Here is a 27,393-nt window from a genome sequence, read left to right as displayed (position 1 = left end):
TGTATGATGGTCAAAAAAAAAAAAAAAAGATTTTCCAAATCTTGGTCAGATACTTATCAATTTCCATATGACCTGTCTGACAAAATTAAAATTCCACATTTCCCAGACCTGTCTGAGTAAAATACTAGAGCAAGAATTTACCCTTTCATCTAAACTTAAAATTTCTTTTATTGTCTTTCACTAGATCTTAGCCTGGGTAAGTCTTTGCCCAAGATTTCCCACAGTGATTGATTTCTGAATGAGGAAATAGAAAATCTTGGTCTTGATTCAATGATTAGTTATCATATATGTAACAATCATTTATCTTAATATATAAAAGGTAAAACTGCCACGATATAATGAGACAATTTCTTTTCTCTAGTGGACTGCAGAGCTTAAAGCATTAATGTTGAAAAGCCACTACAAAGCATACCATTGACATCATTACTAGTCACAAATTGTGAAACCTCTTTAATTTTTACAGTTATTTGGTTACTGGTTATGTGATTTCAAGGAGTAAAATTTCTTGATAAAACTGCCAGAAGCTTTTCAATATTAAGCTGTACTAAAAAGAAGTGATATATAGGGAAAGAGTGGGTGTTTAGATTTAGATACTCTTAATGCATCATTAAATATATCACCAACTCAACCTTTAACACTCATATTATTCATATCAATCTACTTCTTTCACTGCCTCCAAGTTCATTTATCTAGCATTGTGTCCCTATGTTATTCCATCTTTTAATTCATTTAATTCCAGCATTTAATTCATAACTTCTGATACTGAATTGACTTGTTATTGCCTACATAAAAATCTCAGAATGCATGAATTTTGTAAATTGATAAACTGGGGATTGTTACCAACTTAGCTTTTCAATCAAGCTAACACAACTGTTTTTTTTTTTAATTGCTTAAAATTATGTGTGTAATTTCCTATAATGATGAAGCAAGGGGATCACAGTACCTATTTTATATAGAACAAAAGTGAACCTAAGGAAACCAAGAAAATTGTTTGCAATCATATATAAATGGGATATCTTGATTCTAAGACAATATTTCAGTGACAACCAAAAAGAGGTACATTTTCTAGTCCATCTGGAGACATTAAGTGGAAAAATAATTATTTCATTAATTTCCACATTAAGGAAAGAAAAATATAGAAAATAACAAATAAATAAATAAATAACCTATGGCAGCCAGATAAGTCAAGAAGACACTGTAATAAAAACAAATCTAAATTTCTACCCCTTCTGCTAATGACCTGAAGTAATCCTAGTGAAGTGAAACTAATTCTTTATTCATCTCTTATTATTTAGTGATTTTCTTTCTCAACAATCTTAGAGTGATTTTTCTAGCTTTCACTCTTGCATAGTATAATGAAAATAGAGTAGAATTTGCAATTAGATAACCTCAATTTGAATCTCAATTCTGCCATTTACAACTTGTATTATACTTTAGATCTGATTTAGGCTATTTAGGACTCATTTCCTCTCAGGTGTTCTCTAAGCAAAGATTTTTAACCTTTTCTTGCATCATAAAACCCTTGGATAATATGACAAAGTTTATGGACTAATTCACAGTATAATGTTTTTAAATGTATAAAATTAAATACATACAATTATCAGGGAAATCAACTGTACTGAAATCTCATCAATACATATTTTGATTTTTAAGATAAAATTTTAAAAGGTGTTTGTGTGTGTATATATGTGTGTGTGTATAGATATGACTATATGTTCATTTATACACATGAATGCATATATAAATTTGAAATTAGTTGACAGACCCCAGATTAAGAATGCTGCAGTCTAAGGTCTTTTAAAACTCTAAATGTATGATCCTGATTTCCTAACAAAACACTATTTGGCACTACAATAATTTTAATGTATATAGATATTTCTACTCACCTCACCTTATCTCTTCCACTCAAAGTAAATCTGCCAGAAGGAGCTGAATGTATTGCATATTTTTTATTTATATAAAGTACCTGCTACTTCCTTGTACATAAATAAATAGTGCTTAATACATACTGGCTAGGTTGAATGAAATTTGTTGGATTTGATGGAATATAATTCCAAAAGAAAAAAAAAAGAATGAAATAGAATTAACCTAAAACTCCAAATTGGTTTAAAATGCATTATTATTTGTTGTTCATGGTGGTTGGTGGCGATGGGACTGTTCAAAAAAATCTAGTTTTTTTCATTGTTTTAGTATCTGAGGTGAATAAAAATTTCTAGTAGTGGAAAGTAAAAATGGAAGGAATTCCAACTTGCAATGAACAAACAAATAATCAAGATCCAATAGCATATAGAAAAGGAAGAAGTCAGAGTCACCTTTAGTGATTCCCACAAATTATAAAATTCTGTCGCAAAACTACAGATTTGCCCAATATTTCAAAGAAGGCCAATGAATATTGACAATTGCATGTTCTATGTTATTAAAATGAAAGTACTGAATGAAACAAGATCAGGAGAAATAAAATGTCTACTGTCATAACTGATTGTACTATCAAAATGCCCTATACAAATTCCAAGCAAAGAGATGTCAAATCCTTCTCAAGGATGCTGCATTCCAGTTTTACCTGTCTTTGGCTCCACAGAAAAGTATGGCTGTCCCTGCAGAATACTGTAAACCACTCGGGCGCTGTTGCCATAAGTAGGATCGTCTGCATCCGTAGCTGTTACTTGTACCACCGAGGTTCCTATGTACCATTAAAATACCATTTTAATCAAATAACACTCTGTTATTTTACAAATTCTCTAAATTCTAGATTAATATTATGAGTAATCTGGAAATTACATTAATAATTAATTGTAATTAATTATTACAATAATTTTAAAGAACATTTATGTGTTTCTATTGTAATATCAAGAACATTTTAAAATTAGAAATATTTATACAATATTTTAATAGATTAAAAACAAATCTGAATGACTGTTCCAAACTATTAGGATTATCAGATATATAATGTCCAAGACAAAAATAAGCAAGATTGAACTTTGTATATTTTAATCTACCACATCCAATCTACAAATGATCAAGAGTGGCAAAATTCCAAGAAGTCCTTGCTCCAAATGTTCCAAATAACCATCATAAGTAATGGCACTTAAGACTCACCAAATTTGTTAGTATTATCTGACTACAATGGTGCTAAGGCTTTAATCAGAATTATCTAACAATATTAAGCATATAGAAAAAAAGAAAAATTAGCTAACATGTAGACTTTGATGTTAATTGAGTATTGTAGTTACTTGGTGCCATGTATTTATTTGTTTTTTCTTGGGATGTACAATACTGTAGCCATTTAGGTATGAAAATTCCCTAAAAAGAGAAAAATATATCTTCTTTAATCAATTTTTAAAACTCTTAGTGTCTAGTAGAGGACTATAATGTGCATGCTGGTTATTCAATAAATGTGTAATAATGAAGGTTTAAAGCTAAGAAGGATTTTAATGACCACTTGGTCAAATTCCTTCATTTTAGAAATATGAAAACGAAGTTATTGGTAAAAAAAAAAATAACAATTACTATAAGATAAAAATGAATGGACTGGATAATTTTTGCATGGTTCTAAGGAAAGTTTTTTAAAGATTAAAATATGATGCAAGTAGATCATTATTATACTTCTTTGCAAAGTCCCTGAATAAGGTAGAATGGCAATACTTCTATGAATTATAACCTCAGAGTTACCTGAGGAATTGAGAGGTTAGGTGACTTTACCATAATGACAAAACTAATATGTATATGAAAAATTCAAGGCTTTCTAATGGTATAAGAAAAGTTCTCTATTCACTGTCACATAGCTTCTAATCATTATTCTTCTCATTCTATAATATCATCATCTCTTTTGAATTTCCCTTTAGGGACTTGACATATGATTGAGGGACAACATATGTTATTTTAAATAAAGTATTATGAATTGAGTGTCTATATCTTATGATTCATCGATATAATTGTAGCTGAAAGCATATTATTTCTTTACTCTTCTAATGCCCTGGATAGCTTTATTTATTTATCTTTTAATGTTCATTCTAATTATAAAGATTTTAACTTTGCAATGCTAAGATTTTCCTCATTTTCTATATGGTCTCTTAAAATGACATTATATTTTGAGAGGAATAAAATGTCATTTTAAGAGACAATGTAGACAATGGGGAAAATTTTAGCATTACAAAGTTAAAGTCTTTGTAATTAGAATGAATATTACTTGCTTTTAATGAGTTTAAGGGACATGTGTGTATATATATGTATATTACTTATAAGTATGTCTGTGTGCACATGAAAATATATACACAATTAATTTTCTAATATTTGCACATTTTTTTCTTTTTAAGTATTAGCTATGCTATATTTATAATACAAGCACACATATATATATGTATGTATATACACATGCATGCACACATAAAAACCTCTCTCTCATGTTATAGATTCCATTATCTATTCAATGACGCCATTGTTTTTCTTGATTCAATGGGAAATGCTGCCAAAGAATTTCTGAATGATGTGAATACTGTTTTCTGAAAGACCAAAACCACTCCAAAAACAAATGAACCATTCCTGACAAAAACTGAAGCCTATTAAAATTTGGTACTAGAGGTAATTCTTAATATAAAAAAAAAACCTCCTTCTGAAGAACCCATTTACTTAACAATAACTTTCATATTTCCAAAGAACAACTAAATTTTAAAATTATTTTCAATAAAGCTATTTTGAAAAGTAATCAAAAATGCCCATGCTTTGCTTTGATCCTATTACTCTTCATCAGACAATCAAGAACTATTTTCTTCCTTATTCATAGACATTACCTAGTTTTCTATACTTGTTGAGGAATACTGCAAGTACTTTAATTAAAAATATTTAATTTGGAAAAACTATTAATATAAGTATCAATATATGTGCTAAAGTAATGAATACTTTTCAAATCTCAGTTCAATACAAGTGCAATTCAAAGTTATTGTAAAGCAAGCCCTGAAGGCATTTAAAAATGGTTTTTTGAAAGGCTCTGAGCCAGGTTTTTACATATGTCAATCTAACAAACAAAATAACAAACATAGGTGAATTTTGTATTCATATATTTTAATGTCAGGGTACTACTGTGAAAATGAATATTAAGGTCCATTATTTGGTCTCAAAAGTATATAGTTCTCTAAAAAAAAATAGCTGATATTAAGGTACTTTAAAATGTGTAAGAAATAGCCACATTTTGTCATTATCTAGACATAGAAGCCTTCAGTGAGTCAAAGAAAATTGTGCATGTGTGTCCCTATGCTGTAAAGGGGTATAGCCATGCTATGTTTAGTGAAATGTTCCTTCATTGGTCCCATTTTTTTTGTCATTTCCCACTCAACTCTATTCTAGAAGGAAATATGTATTTCCTCTTTCCATGTTATTTCCCTCCAGGGGGTCACTTTTGTTGTCTGCTAGGACCTCTAAGAATCACTCTGCAGTACTGGGAACAATAGTAAAAGAAAAAATGAGTGACCCTATTTGGTGGAAGTAAAGGTTTTCAAAGACCTGTTAATGAGAGTAAACTGCTTGAACCAAATTCAAACTTTTGCGTGAAGGGAGGACTCCTGAGAGGTGTCAGGATTGCTAACTCTTGAGGCTTTTAGTCCCTGAGTTTTACCCCCAATAGCAGCATTAGCCAAAGTTAAGCTCACAACATAAGTATCCTCTGTTTTAATAGCAAAATGCCTACTAAAACAGGGAAAATAAGGGCAAATATAAACAACATCCAGACTGTCTGTAATCACTGAAGTTAGCATTTGACAAGAAATGCTTCATATGTGAAGGAAATCAATATAACTGGAATATTATTGTATTCAAATATGTAATTAATACCTATTATTTCAACTAAGGTTTCATTATAAAAACTGAAGATCCTTAGGAAAAAAAATCCAAAAAATTAGTCTCCCTACTCCTTATGTCTTTAAACTTTTACACTATATTTCTTTTTTGACTTTTCTTCATAGTTGACTAAAGTGATTGTAGCTGGACAAATTAAATGATCAAAGAAAAGGCATTCTTATTTCCTGATACAGAAAAATATGCCATATATACTTTACTTGATATTTTTGCCAGCAAAACAACAAGGCTTATTAAGCACATTTTTCTTCTATCATCAACTGATACTTTATTCCTAATGTAAACTTCACAATACATTTTCCATTTAAGTTAATGGAAAAATTAAAACATGATTAGAAAGTGAAAGTAAATGGACATTTATCAGTGAAATGCAGACTCATTACAAGAAAATAGAGAGATCAGCCAATCCAAATGCTAGGTTGATAGGCCATTTATATTGTTCCAGGGGAAGACTTAACAACAAAGAACTGCTCATAACATTGAACCACTGCCCTTTTGGCATGGGGAAAATATAGAACCACTGCCCTTTTGGCATGGGGAAAACATAGAATAAAATCACAGGAGTGATGTATTTCTTTGGTATGAGTTGGTATGTGTGTATATGTGTGTGTAGGTATGTACTTTTTTGATATAATTTCATTTACATTTGACAGGCAAGCAGTGCTTAAATATTGAAACAAAGAAGAGATAAAAGTCCAAAGCACTTGATTCAGGTTCTAAAAACAGTTACATATACTGAGGTTTCCTCTATATAGATAACTATTTTCTTCAGTTTAGGGCAAGATAATGTAGAACTCATCTTGGTGACTCTTGTACATCCCCTCCAAAACAAATAATGGTAAAGAATTTGGGAAAATATGACCACAAATATGCATATGAAATTGAGAGATTTTTTAAGAGTCCCAAAAGATTAATTATCGTTATTTATTATTACAAGATCAAAGTGGTCTATACTTACCCACAGGAGACATTTCAGGCACACCTGCAGTATATGGGCCATCCAAAAATTTTGGTTCATTGTCATTGATATCCTGAATCTTAATGACGAATTCCGATTCTGGTTCCACAGGTTTATTAGTCAGCCTATCTAGTGCTTGTGCTCGGAGCGTGTAGTAGGCCTGTTCTTCCCGATCCAGCCTCTTTGTAGCATGAATATCCCCAGTATTCTCATCAATAATGAAAATGGAACTTGCCCCTTCGCCTGACAAGATGTATTTGATGGAGCCATCTCCTTTATCAACATCAGAGTGAAGCTGGTAAAAAATTGATGTGAGATGAGATTAACTTACAAGAGGATATTTAGTATGATATGAAGATATGTAAAAAATAATTCTTATGTCAGGCAGCAACACATGAAATTTTATTGTTCTAGGAAAGATAAGCTGAATGCTCATTGTGCACAGAAAAAAAAACACTATTAGAATATGTCAACTTGCTCTCATAAACAAGACAATTTCATCTCTTTCAGTAAACAGTCTGATTTCCAAATCTAGACATGTCATCTTAAAATCATTGTAACTTGCAGTTTCATTCTACAATTCAGCCTGTCCAAGGTTTTAGTCATTTTAGTTAGACACAGTAGGCATTCAATAAATATCTACTAATTAGCATCTTGTTCCTAAGAAAAGCACTTCTAAATCTCTATGGTGAAACATTTTTACTATTTATGATTTAAATAGAAAGAAAACTCCTTCAGAAAACACCTGCTGCTCTAAAGAAATACATCATTAAAATTTCATTTTTCTTTCTTTTATATTTTTCATTATTTGTAAAATCTGATAGGTATCATGTCAGTAAATAAGATTACTTCTATATTTCAAATTTTTGGTGTTTAAAAATAGGAAAATAAGGAATTTTATTATCCTACACAACTGGAGTCTTAAATTAATGTTCTCCTGACACATCAGCTAAAGACTCTCTTGAAATACTCAGACCTTCATTACAGCCACATGATTAAGCCCAACCTAACAGTGATGACACTACATACTAGCTTTGTATTTCATGTTTGGGAACCTTCCTACTATGTAAGAATATTACATCAAACTGACAGACCTTAAGATACTCTGACATAATTGCACACTTGCTTGAACTTCATAACCTGATAAAATGCACAACTGAACTTCCCATTTCAAAAAAAGTTATGTCTTGCCTCTCAAAAACTACCAACAAAACAAATAATGAAGCAAAACTAATAAAAACAAAACAAAAATATCATGATAGAATGGAATTACCACTTATGGTAAAAAATTCGCTATATAAAGAATTATTAAGTTATCCTTAAAAAAATCTAAAAAACTGTCCTTATAGAGGCAGCTTTGCATTTCTTAAATTATAAAACAGTACAGATTAGGATGTATGCAAAAAGATTTGTGAGGCTAAACATAACTTGAAGTTTTCATTAGATGGATCTAGATCACCTAATCATGCATATTGTTCTGCCTTCTAATATCTAATTCCATGTTTCCTTTGTTTTGCCAATTTCTTGCTATTCATTACTGAATCATCACCATGTTGATTATTTGTGGTGTATTTCTTTAGGTACACTATCTTGACAGTTTTTCAAAACCCTTTCAGCTCCAAACTTAGGATCCTTCCAGATGAAGTAAAGAAAGAGCAAGGGATGTGTAATCAAATTTGTGCTTAATTCTCATCTTTTCTTATTGATACCTATGTGCAAGTTATCACCATATCTAGCTTTAGTTGCTTCTTTCAGAAAAAAAATTGGGTTGACTTTAATCATATTTAAGCTGTATAGTTTTGACTCTAATTTTATGATCCTATTCAGAGAAATTTAAAGTCTCCACTATCTTGTGACACTACTATTCTGAAACTTTAGCTATCCTTATTGTTGCAATTGTTTTTAACTGTATTTTTATGTTTGGGATATTTTATATAAGCTCTATTTTCTCTTAAGTGGATGTAACTTTGTTTTCAGTCACTTTCCAGTCATGTAATACTGTCCATGACCCCATTTGATGTTTTCTTGGCAAAGATGTTGACATGGTTGCCATTTATTTCTTCAGCTCATTTTACAGATGAGAACTGAAGCAAACAGGATTCAGTAACTTTCCCAGAGTCTGGCCTGAGACAAGCCAGATTTGAACCCATATTTATCTTTCTGATTCCAAGTCCAGAAACTCTATCCCTGCACCAACTAGTTGCTCATGAATGTAATTTATTTGCAATTCAAATCGAAAATATAATAACTGTTGCCTAATTTCTGTCACCAATATTTAATTGACTGCTTTTAGTTTAATATGGCACAGGACCTATGCTACCAATATTTTCTAAGTGACCAGAAATTATCTATAATAAGGTGAAGCTAGATGGATTATATTGACGTTCTCTAAGATATACTCAAATATGAAATGAAGGTATTTAATACAGTACCCGGCAAATACAGAATTTTTAATAAATGTTTATGTGAATGAATGAGCTAGATGAAATTAAAATCCCTTCCAGAACTAAATTGGGCAATCCTGTGATAATATTGCATAGTCTTTAGGACTGTGAATATTCTCATTTGCAACATCAATCCTTATAATTTCTTCAGCCAATTCATGCTAGTTGATACAACTTTCAGAATATAAAATGTGACCCTAGAATGTTTTCCTGAGGTCCCAGACACTTATTAGTGCACAAGTTATTTAAAACAGTAATTTAAAAAGATCAGAGGAGGGGGAAGTTATCAATAGAGAACAAATTAAATCCTGATTGTAGGCTCCAGCTTAGAATTTAAGGTTACTGTCATTAGTTGATCATTACTCATGGGAATAGAAAACAGTGATAAAAAGTTTCAAATTATATTTCAATTCCTGTTTGAATGGTATTTGGGGATCTAGATTATTCTCCCTACACCCAGGTTCCACTTCAGCTTCTCTGTACTTTTCTATCATCAATTCCATCACTAACAATTTCCACTCAGCTAGGAGTACCACTAGGATTGCACTCACTGTCAAAATCCACTGGCAAAAAATCACTTTGAGTCAAAGCTTAATGCCATTGATAAGTCAGTGTCAGCAGTTAAAAATGGGTGACCAATTTTGAAATTTTAAGATGGATAAATAGCTATGTATGACACATTCTACCTTATGTCCTTCAGATATTTAATATACTCAATTATATGCACTATTCCAGTCTTAGGAGGTAGACTGAATGAGCCTATGCTTTTAGAAGAAATGTGCTATCTTTGTTGCTGAAAAAGGAATCATCAGCAAAAAGCTAAGATGCTGAAAGTGTAAGACTGTGTAAGGCACTTTTAGTATGACCCACATTGTAGTAAAGTACATTTTCCTGTTATTAATCTTGATCTTTCCTCATTTTGACAGACCTGTTCTCTATATATTTCCTTTAACAGTCTTTTCATGAGGAAGAAATGAGTGTAAAATTAGATAGTATACATACTGCAGAGTTAGAAACCCATACAGTAGTCTCAGAGTAAGAAAAATTAAAATAGAAAATCTCCTATGACTAAACTTAGATACCACAACACAAAAAAGAACTAAAAACATTATGACATTTTGATATGCATTATTTTCTCAAGGTCTCCCAAATAATGAAGAATTGAATTGATTAGTCACAATCTCAAGCTCACTTTCACTTGAATTTCCTGAGTATTTCACAAAATATGTGTGGAAACCTAACAGTAAAGGTTTATTTTAAACATAAGTTTTGGGTTGTTACTTTTTGCCCTATTTTTTAAGTGTGGGGAATTTAGGTTACATATGAAGTAAAGATCATTGGATTTTGTATTTATTATGATGCTATAACAAAAGCAAAATATGCATCCAGAGCACCATGGATTGTTGATATCAAAGATACTAAAAGTGAGAACATTAAATTACTAGAGTGAATCAAATTGGTATAGTCTATTCAGTCCAATCCTCTATATTAGATTGGTAACCACCAGGCACAAATTGTGAACAGCTAATTTTCCTGCATAAAATCAATCTCAGAAAGTTAGAGACATATTGTACAATACTGTTATTTTCTATTATTAACCCAATTTATGTGTGTCATCTATGGATTCAACTTTCAAGAAGTTATTCTTATTTTCAGCTTGAACCATATCTATGTGCTTTGTAAAGTAATAATGGTGGTTTGTCCTGAATTAATTTTTTCAAGGTTCTAGTGTGCATCTTAGTTCTGACATAAAAATACTACCGGAACCCTCCATGACAATAAACATCACTAGACATTTATTTTTTTCCTAAGATGAAGACTATTGTTTTAGTATGTCCAAATGGAACCTTTATTGAGTCTTTTATGATATATGCTATTCAATTTAGATGTCCTTTTAAGAACTTCATTCAGTTGTTTCTCCAGATAAACCAAGAGAAATATACAAAAATTTCTATGTTCAAATATTACATGAATTTGGATAGGAGGAAAACAATGTTTCTTTATTTTGTCTGTAGTGTTCTTCTAGAAAAAAAGCCCAGTATTTTCTTGCTCTTTCAGAATCTCAATGTACACCAGGCTAGTGTCTTCAAGAACACTTCAAGAACTTTTGGTTCCACTATTTAAAATTTAACATATTGTCTGCAGAGCAATATTACTTCAGAATAAGGAATGAGTCTAGTAAGAGGATTTTGCAGTATATAAAATTAGAGACAATATCAGGTTCAAGGCAGAGAAGTTCAATGGATAAAAGGCCAGTATTGGTCTAAAAATCAAGAAAACCTAGATTCAAATTCCTCTTCTGAACCATAATATCAATCTAATTCTAGGTAAGTCATTTAACCCAACGAGAAGAGCAAACAACTCTCTAAAATAATAAAGAATACAAAAAAAAATTGCTGATCTATATTGAAAGAGAAATTATCTGAAATTATAGGACAAGACAAATAACAAGAGACTAGAGAGAATAAAAATGATTTTCTTATTTCATACTTTTCCTCCTTGTGCATTCTTTTTGTCCTCTAATCAAGCGCTCTTAGTGATTTTCTAGCAAATTTCTTTCCCCGAAAGTTCAGCTACAATTAAAACAAAATCTCCAATCCAAGGTCTTCATGGGGATAATGGAGATAAACTACTTTGAAAATTCTCAATCTGAAAAACTTTTAAGGTTGGACTAGGAAAACTCTATGTCACTTCTAAGAAATGTTTGAAGGGGAAAGGAAGAATAAATAGTATTAAATTAATTAAAATTTACTCTTTATTTTTATGGACAATGAAACAGCATTTTAAAATCTGCCCCTATTTATATACATATATTATAATTTACATACACAGAAGAAATAATAATTTCATGGAAAATATAATCATATTCCTATTTATGAATGAAATTAGTCACCCTGTGAATTAATATTCCAAATATTTATAACATAACAGAGTACCTTTTGAGATTGAAATCAATCATTGTGTAACCTCCAAATTTAGTTTATGTTAGTTATAACATAAAGAGAAGCATGTGGGACTAATGCAACTAATTTTCAGCGTATCCATTATGCTTTTTAAGTTATAGAGGCAATTTAAGAATATTTATTTTGTATCTTTTATAAGGTTGTTTTAAAAAATAACATTAACAATGTCTGTGGTATACCGTTTAAGAATTTAATAGCTCTCAATCTTCTCAAGAAAAATTATAGATTTAAACAACTGTTTGATCCATGTTTTAATTTAGTCTAAGTACTGTTAAATGAAAATATTAAATATAGTGAAAATAATTCATTTAAATTCTCTTTTCCTCTTATTTTGAGCTTCCTTGAACTTTTTTTTTTTATCTGTGAAGTGGGGCAGGGGAGGGGGAAATAACAATTTCTCTTATTAACTACTTCCCATCTTTTCTGTGAAGAGCAGATGAAATTATGTATTAAATAGCCCAAAGTTTTAAGTATGTATGCCAGCCATTTTTTTATTACCTATAGTAAGGATGGCAAGATTTCAAACAAGAAAGATAAAATGCAATAATATAAAATATAGCATATAAATAATTATATATTTACTGCTTAATAACTAAATAAACAAACAAAAAAAGATTTTCAAAAATGTTTAGACCAGGGCTAATCTCAACCTTCAGAAAAAGATAAGTAAAATAATTTGCATTTTTTTTTTTTACAGATGATACCCTAATTAAAAGGGTTTTTTTGGCAGGGAAGTTTATTCAGGATTGTCTTGTTATCAAACCACAATCACTTGCTGCATAGGAAAAAAATCTTCATTTGAACTTTAAAATTGAGTAGAAATTACAAATTCCAACTATGTCATTTGCCTGTGTCATTTTTGTTTCATTTAGGACCTAAGCATTAAAAATTAGTAGCAACACTCTTTTACTCAACCCACTCCATAGCAACTCCCTCATTCAGGCTATTAGCATTCCTCTAACATCATTTCCTTCTTTTCCAGAATTATAAACTGAGTCAGTCAGTCATAACCAAAAATAGAACCAGTATCTTTTTCTTCTCAAAACCAAGATAAACACATACATAAAAGACATACAGGAATTTGCAAAGTAGGGTATTTTTTTATTTCTTTTTTTAAAATAAATACACATTTTAATATAAGAATATTACATTCTTCCTAACAAGTAGGTATTTATTTGATGATAGACGATTGGGGAATAAATAGAGCAAAAACACAATTTTCAAGTGTAAAGTCAATAAGTATGTTATTTTTGCTTTGTCTTTCTAATCACATTATAAACTATTTCATTTTAGATAGGTTATGGTCCACAGAGTTGAAGAGAATGTCCACAATAGTAAGGTCATAATTCCTTAAAAATGGAAAGAATGGTATAAATTCTATTGCTTAACATGATGCTTTCCATTCCTGTTTGACTGATTCTGTACACCAATGCAATCAATACTCCAGACAAAACATTATTCTAGAGAAATTCTTCAAGTTTCATTAAATCCTACTGGGATATCTCATCATGGAATTAGACTATGGCCCTTAAAAATTCTTAAGAGACTAGACTCATATTCTTGGTCATTTTTCACCCTGTATCCAGCTCTTACCTCACATTTACTCTTTTCTTTCTCCAACTACCTCTGTAAACTTAATCAAATTAAAACTGATACTGTTTTTGGAAAAGATATGTCTTTGTATTGTTTTAATATTGCATTTATTACCTCTGATTTTGCAGTACAAAGCATCCTTATGTGATTACATGTTGTCCCATCTTATTAAAATGTAAACTCCTTAAGGGTTGGGACCATCTCAGTTTTGTACTCATATCTTCAGGTTTAATATAATTCTAGCCACATAGTACTTAATTTTTTTTTAATATAGAATTCAAGTAACCTAGTATTCTCAAAAGCTATATAAAGACAAAGCAAGAGGTGCTGCAGATTTTTTATCAAACAGGGAAGGTTAAGATTCACTAAGGTTGAAAAGGCTCACCACCAGAAGGTTGTCCAACTGGGATGGGAGGAGGAAGAGTAATTCATTACTAAGTTAAGGAAAGACTATATTACACAGTGAAGAAATCACAGATCCTTGAAGGACTAAAGTACATTCTGAGAGTTAAGACAGTAAATTCTCATTAATTCAGCATCCACTTAAGAAAAACTTGTGAAAATCTTCAAATACTTCAGATAGAAAAGGAATATACTGAACAAATAAATAGTAGAACCAAAATAAATGTTTTGCCTACTTAAGGGGGCAAGTCAAGAAATTGTTCTCAAGCATTCAGAAAACTACTTTGTATGCAAATACTGCTGGGAAACAATTTTTTTCCTATTTGTTAAAGTACTTAGAAGATGCCCAAAGACCTCTAACACCATTACTCCTATTGCCACCTCAGTCAACAGGATTGTTTAAATGTCCCCTCGATTAAAATTTTCACTGAATCAGACTGACCTCTCCATTTAAAAATAAAAAATAAGATTTTATCATATGTGAAGATGTGCTGAAAGATTAAAGTTTACATTAAAATATGCAAACTAATGATGTTCTACCAAGAGAAAAGGTAGTCTAAAATAAAAATTCACTTTATATGTTACAGATTCACAAAAAATGTTCTTTGTTTTGGGTTTGATTGTTTTTGCTATTGATTATAGCAATCAGCCAATTTAATATCTGCTTCAATTTTGCACAAGGTACAGCTCTTGTTTATAGAGTTCATATTAGTTCATATAGCCTTGGTGCTAATATTGAGAGAGTATTGTGTGAGATACCCCTTGGCAATTTTATTAATATAAACTAAATGTTATTTCAGTACAGAATGACTGTATTATGTCAACACTTACACTATGCTATAATTCATGCTAGGTTCCATTCTTACATTTGAGCCCCAAATGTAAGCTGTGACTTATTTGGGGACCTCCTCCTCCTCTAAGAGAGTACATCACAACTCAATCGACTCTATTAGATTCTTGTTCATTTCCTTCCCCCCCCCTCCATAAATCTTCTTTATAGAATTGATTTGACAAATTGAGAGTCCTCATCTCAATGTTTTGAGATTATGGGGATACTAACTGAATATGCAAATAGTCTTTTTGTAATACCTCACTCCACAAACCTGACCAGTTCATGCCATGAGTCAAACTAACTTCTTACCAGCACTCTCACAAATATTGGTGAGAAGGGGTAAACACACACACACACACACACACACACACAGACACACACACACAAAAACATTTATGGCTCACAGCTTAGAATGCAAGGGCATTAACCTCCCACCAACTCCCTAGATCCCTCACTGGTATATTCTGTCTTCGAAATTCTTTACAAGAAGTAGAAGAGGAGTTGAGTAGGATGATATTTGTTGTGCTGTGTCAAGATATAGAACAAAATCAGCTGCACATTAGGATAGTGCACATTGTGTCCTAGAATGGGACAAAGTTAAAAATGGTCAGTGGCCAAGAATCAAGGCCTATGTCTGCATAATTTCTCCTATTCACCAACTTATTGATGTTCATTATGAAATGAATATACAGCCAAATGAAGATTGGGGAGTATTTTCTCCCCTTTCCTATCCAAGAGACTTACTAAATTTTTTATTTGATAAGATGAGGAGATACAGATTCACCAGATTTATTTGAAAGAAGGGAAATAAATATTCCTGGTTTTGGCAATAATTTCTTGAGAAAATACAAGTTTTACAGACACTTCCTATTGTACTTTCAGTAAACATGATGCTTCCTAAACGAAAAATGCAGAAAAAGTATTTTTCATATTAATCCACAAATATACTATTGTAATGCCTTATCTTGGTATGAGAGAAATATGAGGATCTAGAAGGAACAAACTCCAGTTCTTGAAAGGATTCCTGATATGACTACATTTTCTCTTTGAGGTTGTCTGCTAAGTACTGGCATGTTCATCAGTAGAAAGTTGGCCAGAAGGTTAACACATGGCTTAAATAAGGAAGTAATATAATTCTCAGTCTTACATGGATTTCTGCTTTAGGAATGACACTGGTAGAATGGTAGACAAAGAGGCAGAGAGGTTTCAAAGAATCATACACTTCATAAATAATAAATATAAATTATTACTTCCCTTAATGGGAGCTCTTTAATATACATTCACTAATGAACTGAGAAGCATAAAAATAACTAGACAGGAAATATGGAAATTTAGTAAATATTCTGACTGACATAACAGATATGTCATAATCAGAAAGTTATATCACCTTTTTAGGCCTTAGCTTTTTCCACCCATAAAAAGAAAGATAAAAATACTTTTAGCCAAAGACAGAACTATATAGAAGGGTAAATGACAGTTCACTACAGAAGTTTATAAGGGGTAATTTAATTGGTTGGTTAAAAAAACAAACAAACAAATAAACTCCAAAACTTTTTTTTTTTAATGGGATGCTTTGCCATTTGCTAATGGCCTTGATATGCTAATGATGCTTATATGGAAACAAGATGGGCAGCTAAGTGGCAAAGTGGATAGATCATTGAGATTATAGTCAGACGATATCTGAATTCAAACCAAGCCTGAGTTGTGACTAGACAATTCACTCAATTTCTGTTTGCCTCAATGGGGCAGTGGAAATTCATTGGAGATCATACAGACACCTATCTCGCAGGGTTATACTATTATCAGTATCAATTGAGATAATATTTATAAAATTGAGATAATATTTGTAAAGTATTCATAATGCCTGAATCATAGTAAGAATAATATAAATATTAGTTATTATTGTTACTGTTATTGTTTTAAACAGACCACCAAGGAGATAGTTGCAATTCAGGTACCAACATTTTTTTAAAAAGTGGAGAAAGTCTATAAAAGGCTTCATATAACCTCCCAGAATAACTGAACATTTATTAGGACAGTTAATGATGTTAATGGCAAAGAGAGAGAGAAAATAAGGGAGAGAAGAGAGAAAGAAAGGGAGAGAGGGAGAAAGAGGAGGAGAGAGAAAAAAAAACAATAAATTGTGCTGGGGCAAAGTATTAACAAGATGAAATAAAAGAAAGCAAAGATTAGGAGACCATCAAAAGATCTCATGTTTCTGCTTTAGTTTTTCAAGAAGAATGTTGGACACTTTATTTGTTACAAGCACTGAACAACATAAAAATGACTGACAACTTTCTTAATGGAAAGGAAATAGTGGTATATATCAATTGATTCATCATCAACTATTTGTATATAGTGTAATCATCAAACAATTAAAGCAAATGTAGAAATCTAGCAAATGGTAAGAAAAATAGAAATGATGGCATGTACATGAAACAATTGCAATTAATCTCTTAAACAAACAGTTGATTCTAAAAGATGAAAAATGACCTAAAGTTCACTATTATTGCTATCAACATTCCTTCAATGAAATTAGATCAACTTAAACCCTAACAAAAGAATACCAAAAGAGCCCTAAAACATCTTCAGCCAGCAAATATTTGAACTTTTTACTAAATGCTGAAACAAAGCAGTTGGTCCCAGGAATAATAACAACCTCAGTATTCTCTCCAATCCAACATTCCGCCAGTCTACTTCCAGCCACACCCTAGTAGCCATTGTCTTGGGAAGCAATCCTTATGGAGACACAACTTAGAAACTGCTTCTTCAAGTACTAGAGCCCTTGCCTATCCAACAAAGGCAAATATTAATGATCAGTGCATGGCCCTCCCTCACTTAAATCTAATTCACTTGCATGTCATGGCATCACCTGCCTGATATCAATGTTCCTCTTTGAGAATGAAGGACAAACAATAATAATGATCCAAAAAATAAAATTCTTGCCATCAAAGTTCTTGTTATTATCAAATATTTCAAAATTAAAGATGCATATGATTACCTGTAGAAATTACCTCATTACCTATATTACCATCTTCTTTGGTACTGTACCATAAAGACCATCTAATTTTAAGTTAAAACCTTTGTGTTGTCTCATCTTAGTTCTTTGAAAGCAGGGGCTATCTCCTTTTTCAACTGGTATCCCCAGTACTAGTATGGTTTTTTATACACATTAAGAGTTTAATAAACTATTTTGCATTCATTTTTGCATTCATAATCACAAGTCAAGCATGACTTGATGGTACAACAGATATATTTCTACTCATCAAGAACAAATTGGCAATATCACAATGAAAACAAAACAAATATATGTGTGCAAATATATACATATGCATGTATATACATATAAATAAATATATCTAGAGATATAAAGATACATATATAGAGAGAAAACCACAAGCAAAACATTAAGGAAGAAGGCAAATTTCTGTTAGTCTTTCATCCAAATTTGCTTTCTTTCCCTCTCCTAGAGAAGAAGGTCTATATCATATATATATATATATATATATATATATATATATATATATATATATATATATATGTATGTATGTATCATAGTGCCTTGGTAAGCGCATAATAAAAATTTGTTCTAATTTGAACTTAATTTCTTCTTTGTTTTTAATAATACTTCAGTCAAATTCCTTAAATATAATGTGTTGTTATTTTTCTTCAATCATTTCAATAGAATGGATGTTATTTTCCTTAAAGCAATATTGATTCTATAATGTGACCTGATATATAGTAACCTGATGTTTTAGTCCAATTCTGCTATCCATTATTTGACAGCATAAGCATTATGATTGAAAATAGGTAAGAAAAAACTACAACAAAAATGGCTAACTTTCCTAGAACCTCTAAATTCCAGCAAGACCCATTTTTTAATTAATTCCCAAAGGTAAAGACATTGTTATTCTTCCCTAGGTAAACAAGACAAAGTAAGGAAATACATTGTCATGATACAGCAGAAATTCACAATACAAACATCCAAATAAAATAATCCTGAATTAATGTTAAGTTTTCCCACCTTGTGAAAGTCATTAGAGTTTTATACATAATGCTTGCCTTAAGCATGTTTTACATAGGTCCGTGATACTTATGTGACTTTTGAAAATATAATTTTGTGTTTCCAATAATTTTTATTATAACTTTGTTAAAAAAAAACAACAAAAATGTACATAATGTCTTTATAATGAGAAATATTTTATATACACATATCTATCTATATGTTTTTCTGGTCACTTATAATTTGGAATCAAAGTTTCTATTAAAACTCTGATTATTATTTGGTCAATTACTTCAACTTAGTAATAAGTATTAAATTTTAATTACTCCAAGTCAAGAACAGGCAAAAAATAGGTATATTATATACTACCCATAGAAGTAGCTGTCAGCTTAGGAGTACTTCTTTAAAAGGGACTATACTATGGTGATGGCCCTGATGGCCCTGATTATACAAACAGTAATTTACCTTATATTGCTATGCATAAAATCAATTAATATCCCTTAATTATAAAACATAGAACACAATCTCATTTATTATCCATCCTGGTATTGACAGTGGTATACTTCTTGCGAATACATATTTTGTCAAATTACAGAAACAGAGATTAGATGTATTCTATTTCAGTCTGAACTATCCAAATTACCTTGCAGCAGTACCAGAGCTAATAACAATTTCCTAGTAGAAGCTTGCTAGTAAAGAACATTAATAAAGAGAAACTGATTTCTAAAGGGCATAATTTGGGGTAAGAGTTTTTTTTTTTTATTTTTATTCTCCTTTTTCCCTCTTCTTTGTTTATGTTGCATCCATTAGCTAAAATTTCCTTTGAAACAGGAAAATATTCTGGGAACCTAGTCTCTGTTATATTGCATGAGAAAAAACGATGAAACTATAATGTGATGAATAAGAGTTGTAAAGTGTCAGATATAAAACAATCAGAGTAATTACTATGACTAATTGTCATAGAAGTCTATTAACTAATGGGCTAGGAAACTATTCAACAGGACCATATTAATAATGTCAGACATGTTATACATTAAAGATTGACTACAGGAAATTCTAACTAACAATTTTTTCTTTAGTAATACCATTAAACTTTGCAGTTTTACTGTTCTTTATTGACTTTGTGTTTTGCTACCTTACTTCTTCTTTCTGTAGCTGAGGGAAGAAGGAAAGACTTGGATTCATGTAAAATTTCTTAGAAGTCAACCATCTAAAGAACAAGGTTATAAGTTTATAGCTGCTAAATCTCCCAATAAATTTCAAAAACTGATATGGTGTATTCGATGTAAAAGAAATAATTTGGTTTTTTCATATTTGCATTTTTGAAAGAAAATCATAACAAACCTGATTAGGTAAGAGATATTCCATCATTCAATTTATATAAGGCACCCTCTGGAATAAAAAGAAAAATATTAAACTCTTACATTTCCAATTGCCCTTTAAGCATCTTGAACTAGTTTCCCAATACATATTTTAAACTTGGTGTCCCCCCAATTGAACTGATTATCTTTTCCCCTAAACCTTCAGTGTCTCCTAATTTTCCTATTATTGTTGAGAGCAACTCTATTCTCCCAGTCATTTCGACTCACAAACTAGGTATATGAGTATTTGATTATCATCTCATGCTTAGACTAATATATAGATTGCTTACAGGTCAGCCTAACTCAAATCTTTCCCTATTCCAATCCATCTTCTATTCAGCCAGTGAAGTGACTTTCCTAAAGCACAAGACTAACCATGTCATCACTAGCAGCTGCCAATCATCTCCAGAATCTAATACAAATTATTCTTCTTGGCATTTAAATTCCTTTATGATTTAACTCATTCCTACCTTTTCAGACTTCTTACATCTCACTCCCCACCGTGAATTCTTTCATGTAGTGATACAGGTCTTTTTTCTGTTCCATTAACAGCTCTCTGACTATTCCTCCCTTGCCTAGAATGCTCTTCCTCCAAATCTCCATTTACTCCCTTTTCTGGCTTCCTTTATGACAACTAAAATCCTCATCTTCTACCAGTAGCCTTTTCCAATTCCTTTTAACTCAAGTGACCTCTTTGTTAACTATTTCATATTTAACCTGTATAAAGTTGCCTTTTTTGCTCTTCCCCTGCAGATTGTGAGTTCCTTAAGAGCAAAAACCATTTTAATGTCTTCTTATATATTTGTGTTTATTTATATGTATGTATGTATATACACAAATATGTATGTATGTACATCTGTGTATCTATATATCTCTGAACTCAATTCTATCCTTCTTGGGGGAGGAAGGAGAAAGGGGAAAAAAGAATACAGTAAAAAGTTTGCAGCAGAGAACAAAATACACACATGTAATCCTCTCAAAAACCTTCCAGTGGTATGATGGCAAGAAAGAGAGAAGAGAAGAGTCACAAGTTTTTAGACAAAACAAACTGTAACTTAATTGCTGGTGTTCCAAATGTGTGATCTTTATTCAATGAACAATGAATGAACACAGTACTGGAGGGCCCTAATTGAATTAATGTTGACATTTTGATGATAAATGAGACCCAAAAAAAGGAGCTGCACTGCTCAAAGGTTTTCCTTGGAGAGGTAAATACAGGACATGGCAGAGTTAGTTTTATGATGCATCCATGTGCAACAAGGAATACTTTTATAAGTGATTTTGGATGTCTTTTTTGGAAGTGCTCATGATAAATACATGCCAAAAAAAAAAACATAGGTTTCATTGTTTCTTATCTGGCAACATCTGTTGCAAAGAAAAACCTGAAAAGAAAATGATAAGACCTTCAAAATTAAATTTACATAAATTCTGATATCAATGACTTTAATAAAAAGGTAAACATAGGTGAGGAAAGCAAAAAACATTATACAGCAAGAAGTCAGTCTTGTTCTGGCTAGTAAGTGGCACAGTGGATAAAGTGTCAGACCTGGAATCAATAAGACTTCTCCTTTTGGATTCAAATTTGTGCTCAGACATCAACTAGCTATGTGAATTTGAGCAAATTATATAATCCTATCTATCTCAGTTTCTGGTCTTTAAAATCAGATGGAGAAGGAAATGACAAACTACCTCACTATCATTGCGCCAAGAAAATCCCAAATGGCAGCAGATATGATCTGATCATATGACTGAAAAAAAAGAAGTAAACAAAACCCTGTTTTGGAAGCACAGGTGGAACAAAAGCTTGAAAGGTTTATCTGAGAATGACAGAGATTTCTACCTAGAAGGATGGACGCATCTGGATGAGTGAGCATGATACTACCTAATACCTAATCCTTCCTATTGAAGGGGATCAGGATAGTTGCAATTAAGCTTTCCTCCCTACTCTTTCTCTCCAATTACCTAATCATCAATATGAAGCAAAAGCTTCATTAATAAGCTACATTAATAAGAACATAAATTTATGAATTCCTGAAAGGGCAACATATTTTTATCTGCTATGTCCCTAGCAAAATGAATAAAAGCAACTTCAAATTATGTGAAAATTAAAAAAAAAAAAACAAATATTTCTATTTTACCCACTCTTTGCAATATGATAATTATTTTAAGATATTCACAATTTGATTATTTGATCTATACTCTGTAACACTGAAACATTTCCTTTTTTCTAGTGATATGGAGTGCAGTGGTTCATGCCTTTAGAGCACCGAAGGAAATAAGCACTGAGTTAATTGTGATCTAGATCCTCAGATAGCTGGGCATATGCTTAGCCATCCCTAAAACATGATTAGTTTTTCTTCAGGTCATCACCACCTTCTGCCTATTATATTAGTCTCCAAATTATTCTCCTTGTCCTGATTGACTCCCTTTTTTCAAGTCATCTTTAACCTGACTGCCAAAATACTCTTTGTAAAGCTCAGGTATCACACCATTTCTTATAAGACTGCAATAACTCTATAGGATAATTGCAATTATAATTATAATAGTTTATATATATAATATATATATATATATATAATTATAGTATAATTAATAATATATATAATATATATTATTATATATAATTATATTATTATTATAATTAATATATATAATTATATATTATTATATATAATATATAATATGCATTATATATATTATATATATATTATTATTATATTATATTATAATTATATTATATATATAATAATATATAATAGTATAATATAGTATAGTATAATTATAGTATTTATAAAGTACTTTAAATTTTTCAAAGAGCCTTACAATCTTATCTTCTTTTATCATCATTATAACTTTGTGAAATGAATTCTATTATTGTCCCTATTTTACAGATGAGGAAACTAAGACAAAGAGATGTCAATTTATTTGCCCAGTGTCACCAGTTAATAAATGTCAGAAACTGAATTTAAAGTCAGGTCATCTTGACTTCAACACTAACTACTGAATTACCTAGATGCCTCAAAAATATAAACACTATACTGAATAAGGGATAAATTCTTAAACCTGGCCTCTAAGGAGCACTATAACCTGGTTACAGCTTACTCTATCACTGTTTTTGCACTTTAGTCCTCTCTCTATACCAAATTCCAGATAAAAATGAACTGAAAGAGCTGTTAGCTCTTGTCCCCATCTCATTTCAGCCTCTCTTCTATCCTAAGGGAGTATGTTCTTTTAAATGCCTGCTAAAACCCTGCTCTTTCAAGCTTGTTAAGATCCTCAAAGTTAAAAGTATTTTCTCCTCCACATCTTCTAAGAATGATTTCTCTGAATCCTTCATTTATCTGTATCACATTTTTACATTTATTCTCTTATTTTCTCATTTGTCTCAAAGCACCTTGCGGGTTAGCTCAGTGATTTGGTTAAATCATTGCACAGAGTAGGCAATTAATAATTGTTTATTAAGTTGAATCGAATTCTTTTTTTCTGTAGTATCCAGAAAGAGACACTCATAAGTTAACACTATTTGAAACCACAAGTACTAAGTCTCTGAAGACACTTTAATAAAATATAACATACCCCTATAAGATCTTTTATTAATATATTTGTAAAATTAATGGATTGATACATTAATATGTACAAGAACTCCATAAACTTGATATACAGATAATTCACAAACATTATACTAAACATGTAATAGTCATTTGGTAATATGCCATCTAATTAAAAATCTATGTGCCACACTTGAGAATTAAGCCCAAAGAGAAGCATATGAAATAGTTAGAGAGCTGGGGAAATATTCAAAAAACAAGAGGCAAAATTTGGGAGGAATTCAAATTACATTAGTTTTCACAGTAATTCTGTTCATCCACAAACATAATAAAATAGTGGCAGGATGTGATGGACAAAGTCCCAGAGAAAAAAAACACACACACATACACACACACACACAGAGTGAACTGTAGAATATGAAAGTAAAAAATGCCCAAAGACTTCATGAAAAGATTATATGTGTGTGTGTATATATATATATATATATATATATATATATACACATGTATATATATATATGTATGTGTATATATACACATATATTAGGGTTTACATGTTCACTATGTATACAAATATACAGAGTAAACATATGAACTCGTAAATATGTATGTTTGTGGGTATATATACATAAATGCAAACATTATGTGTGTAAACATGTGTATATGTTTGTATATATACATATATTAATAAAGAAATTTATTTATTTACTGAAGAATTTCATGGATATTTTGTACCTTCATATCACTCCAGGTAAAACACAGCTAGAAGCTATCATAAATGAGGTTAAAGTAACTTGCCTATAGTCACATAGCTAGCATGTGTCAAAGGAAGAACTTCAACACAGGTATTTCTTATTCTAAAACCAAACTTTAATCCACTGCAACATGTTACCTCACAAACAAGAATAATAATCCTCAAAGAAGTTTGATCTTATTATCTAAAATGGAAAAAAAAAAGATGGATAAAGGATATCTATTATCTAGACTATAATATGCAAATGTACAGAACCTCATTTTCTATGTATGATCATATAGGTTGTTGTAAGGAAAGGAAGGAAGGAACAAAGGAAGGGAGAGGAAGGAAAAAAGGAAGGGCGGGAAAGATGCAAAGGAAAAAAAAAGATAATGGGCTGAGATATTACTTTAAATACATTCCATTTACTTGAATATTAAAATCCTACCCTCCCTTCCTCTCTCCCTTCTTGTGGATAAGGAAAGCTTGGAAGGAGAAAACAAATAAATTCTTGATGATTAAAAAAATGTACAAAAATGTCTGATGCTATCTTTTGGGTAGAAATTTTTTATCTAAATAACAAAGTAAAAAAAAAAAAAAAAAAAAAGGGTTCATCCAATCCATTTCTTTTTTTTTCCCGCCTTCTTGAAAGTCTTTTTTCAAGGTTTAATAGTATACTTGACCTATGCTGATTCTGAACAAGCTATTGCTACCAACATAATACTTCATAGTAAGATGATTCAATAGCTAAATAGACAATATCTTTTTATATTTTGCTGAATATATAAATTGCTTATTTCTCCTGATTTTCACATACAAATTGAAACACATTTTCTCATTCATTATCCTAATAGTATTATGTTAATTTAGCAAAGTGTTAAATTTTCATAAAATGTACATGACCACTAGTATGAAAAGAATGAATTGATGCATAGGAAAAAAATGAATATTCTAAGCCTTCTATACAGTCTCAAGGAAACTTGGAAAGATTACTGGTCAAAGAGTTAGAATATCCAAGTTTAATTAGTGAATTTTTCAATAATATGAGTTATTGCGAGGGGAGATAGGTTTATATGTATAAAAGTTATATATGTACATTCATTATCTAAGGATTAGAATATGCTTTTCTAATAGGCCTTTAAGGACAGGCTTTAATATGCTATCTTCAATTCCATGCTGCAGAAAGATTTCTAAGATTTTTTATATCATAAAAAATTACCTCATAATTTCTCATATACTTCTTCTCTCAATGAAAATTTTAAAAATCTTCTTCAAACCTCTCTTTCCCAAACTTTCCATTCTAAAAGCATGTTACAAGAACTAAAGACAAAATGGAGTTCCTTTAATTTAATTTTCTCATCTACCTACATGTGTTACCTGTGATTAAGAGTCCCTATAGTGAACCTATGGAAGGATGTGGACAAGAGTTGACAAAATGAGCAGATTTAGATGGGTTGCAATCTCTAGCACCAGAGGAATAAACATGTTATATAAGGTAAACTTACGTGATATCACAGATAACATGAGTTTTTTAATTTGTTGTTATTATTTCCCTTCATAAGGACAGAATTTATTACCATCACAATTTTAAGAGATACATTGGGAATCCCTGGTTTATAAATAGAAGCTAGGTTTAGACAGGTTAATACATGGGAATTCAGGGGTCTTATAATGCCCATTTTCTTGCCAAATCTAAGGATGCATTTTTAGTGGCTTACTGACTTCAGAAAAGATCACAATAATTCTTTTCAGCTATACTCCATTTTTGTATTGACTTGGCCGAACATATCCCATTGAAACACAGAGTGATATATGAAAGGAACCCTAAAATCTATTCACTAAATTTCCCTTGTTTTAGAGATGAGGAAAACCAAGGTCCATAAAGCTTTAATTAAATTGCCCAAGATTACACAGATAAAGACATTAGTGACAGATGAAGGATTTGAATTCTTTTATTCTGAATAGAAATTCAGTTCTTTCTACTGAAAATGGATATAATTCACATCATGGTTTTCTCTATCTTTTCTCATCTTAGTCACTGCTAAAATTGAAACTATAATGGGAAAGATCTATTCCAGACAAATATTGATTGCAAACTTTGGTTTTCCTACTAACTTGACCATCTAAGGTGAATGGAACATATAGCCATATCTGGATGTTTCTGTCTATATTTCTGTCTCTGTTTCTATCTTTTACTTCATTATCACAAACAAGAAACTATGTTGATATCCGTCAAATGGCATCATCAAGACAATCAAGACAGTTGGTAAGGCCAATACTTAGGCTGATTCGATAATGAAAGGACTAGCATATGGCTACTATACTGTCAAAAGACAGTAAGAAAAAGGTCAATTAAAATAACTGCCTATATCATGCAATAAAATTTATTGTTAAAAGTGTATTTCATCCTGGAAGTGATAGGTGGTTCTCATTTCTTAAACACCAGGGTTTCTTCTTAACATGATCAGTTTGACAACAATATTCTAGTATAAATTACTTGAGTGATAGTAGTACACAGAGGCTTGCGTCTTTATTTTATTTTAATTTTGTGTTATAGTTCTTGAAAAAACTTCCTAATAATTAAAGATATGCAAAATTAATGAGTTGCCTTAGGAGGTGATAGGTCCTCCCTCATTGGAATTTTTCTGCCAAAAATGAGTCCATAGAATTATTTTTTGTTCTGATACCACAAGGAGCATGATACACCAA

At 30.9% G+C, this 27,393-nt stretch overlaps 1 protein-coding gene across 2 annotated transcripts in view; it reads right to left on the bottom strand.

Moving 5' to 3' along the window:
• The window catches only part of CDH7 (cadherin 7), a 212,836-nt gene that overhangs the window by 138,537 nt on the left and 46,906 nt on the right, over positions 1 to 27,393 (bottom strand). The window contains exons 2-4 of one of the 2 annotated variants that reach the window (XM_031946685.1): positions 20,387 to 20,434; positions 6,806 to 7,100; positions 2,561 to 2,680 (exon numbers count right to left, since the gene is read on the bottom strand). In XM_031946685.1, the coding sequence (XP_031802545.1) occupies positions 2,561 to 2,680; positions 6,806 to 7,100; positions 20,387 to 20,413 (442 nt within the window). In that variant the 5' untranslated portion in view covers positions 20,414 to 20,434. The remainder of the gene's footprint in view (positions 1 to 2,560; positions 2,681 to 6,805; positions 7,101 to 20,386; positions 20,435 to 27,393) is intronic. The other variant, XM_003760086.3, reaches the window with a different exon arrangement.

The sequence above is a fragment of the Sarcophilus harrisii genome, chromosome 1, assembly GCF_902635505.1.
Source record: "Sarcophilus harrisii chromosome 1, mSarHar1.11, whole genome shotgun sequence".
Lineage (NCBI taxonomy): Eukaryota > Metazoa > Chordata > Mammalia > Dasyuromorphia > Dasyuridae > Sarcophilus > Sarcophilus harrisii.
The sequence above is the reverse complement of the archived record's forward strand: the minus strand, read 5'-3'. Positions and strand labels throughout refer to the sequence as shown.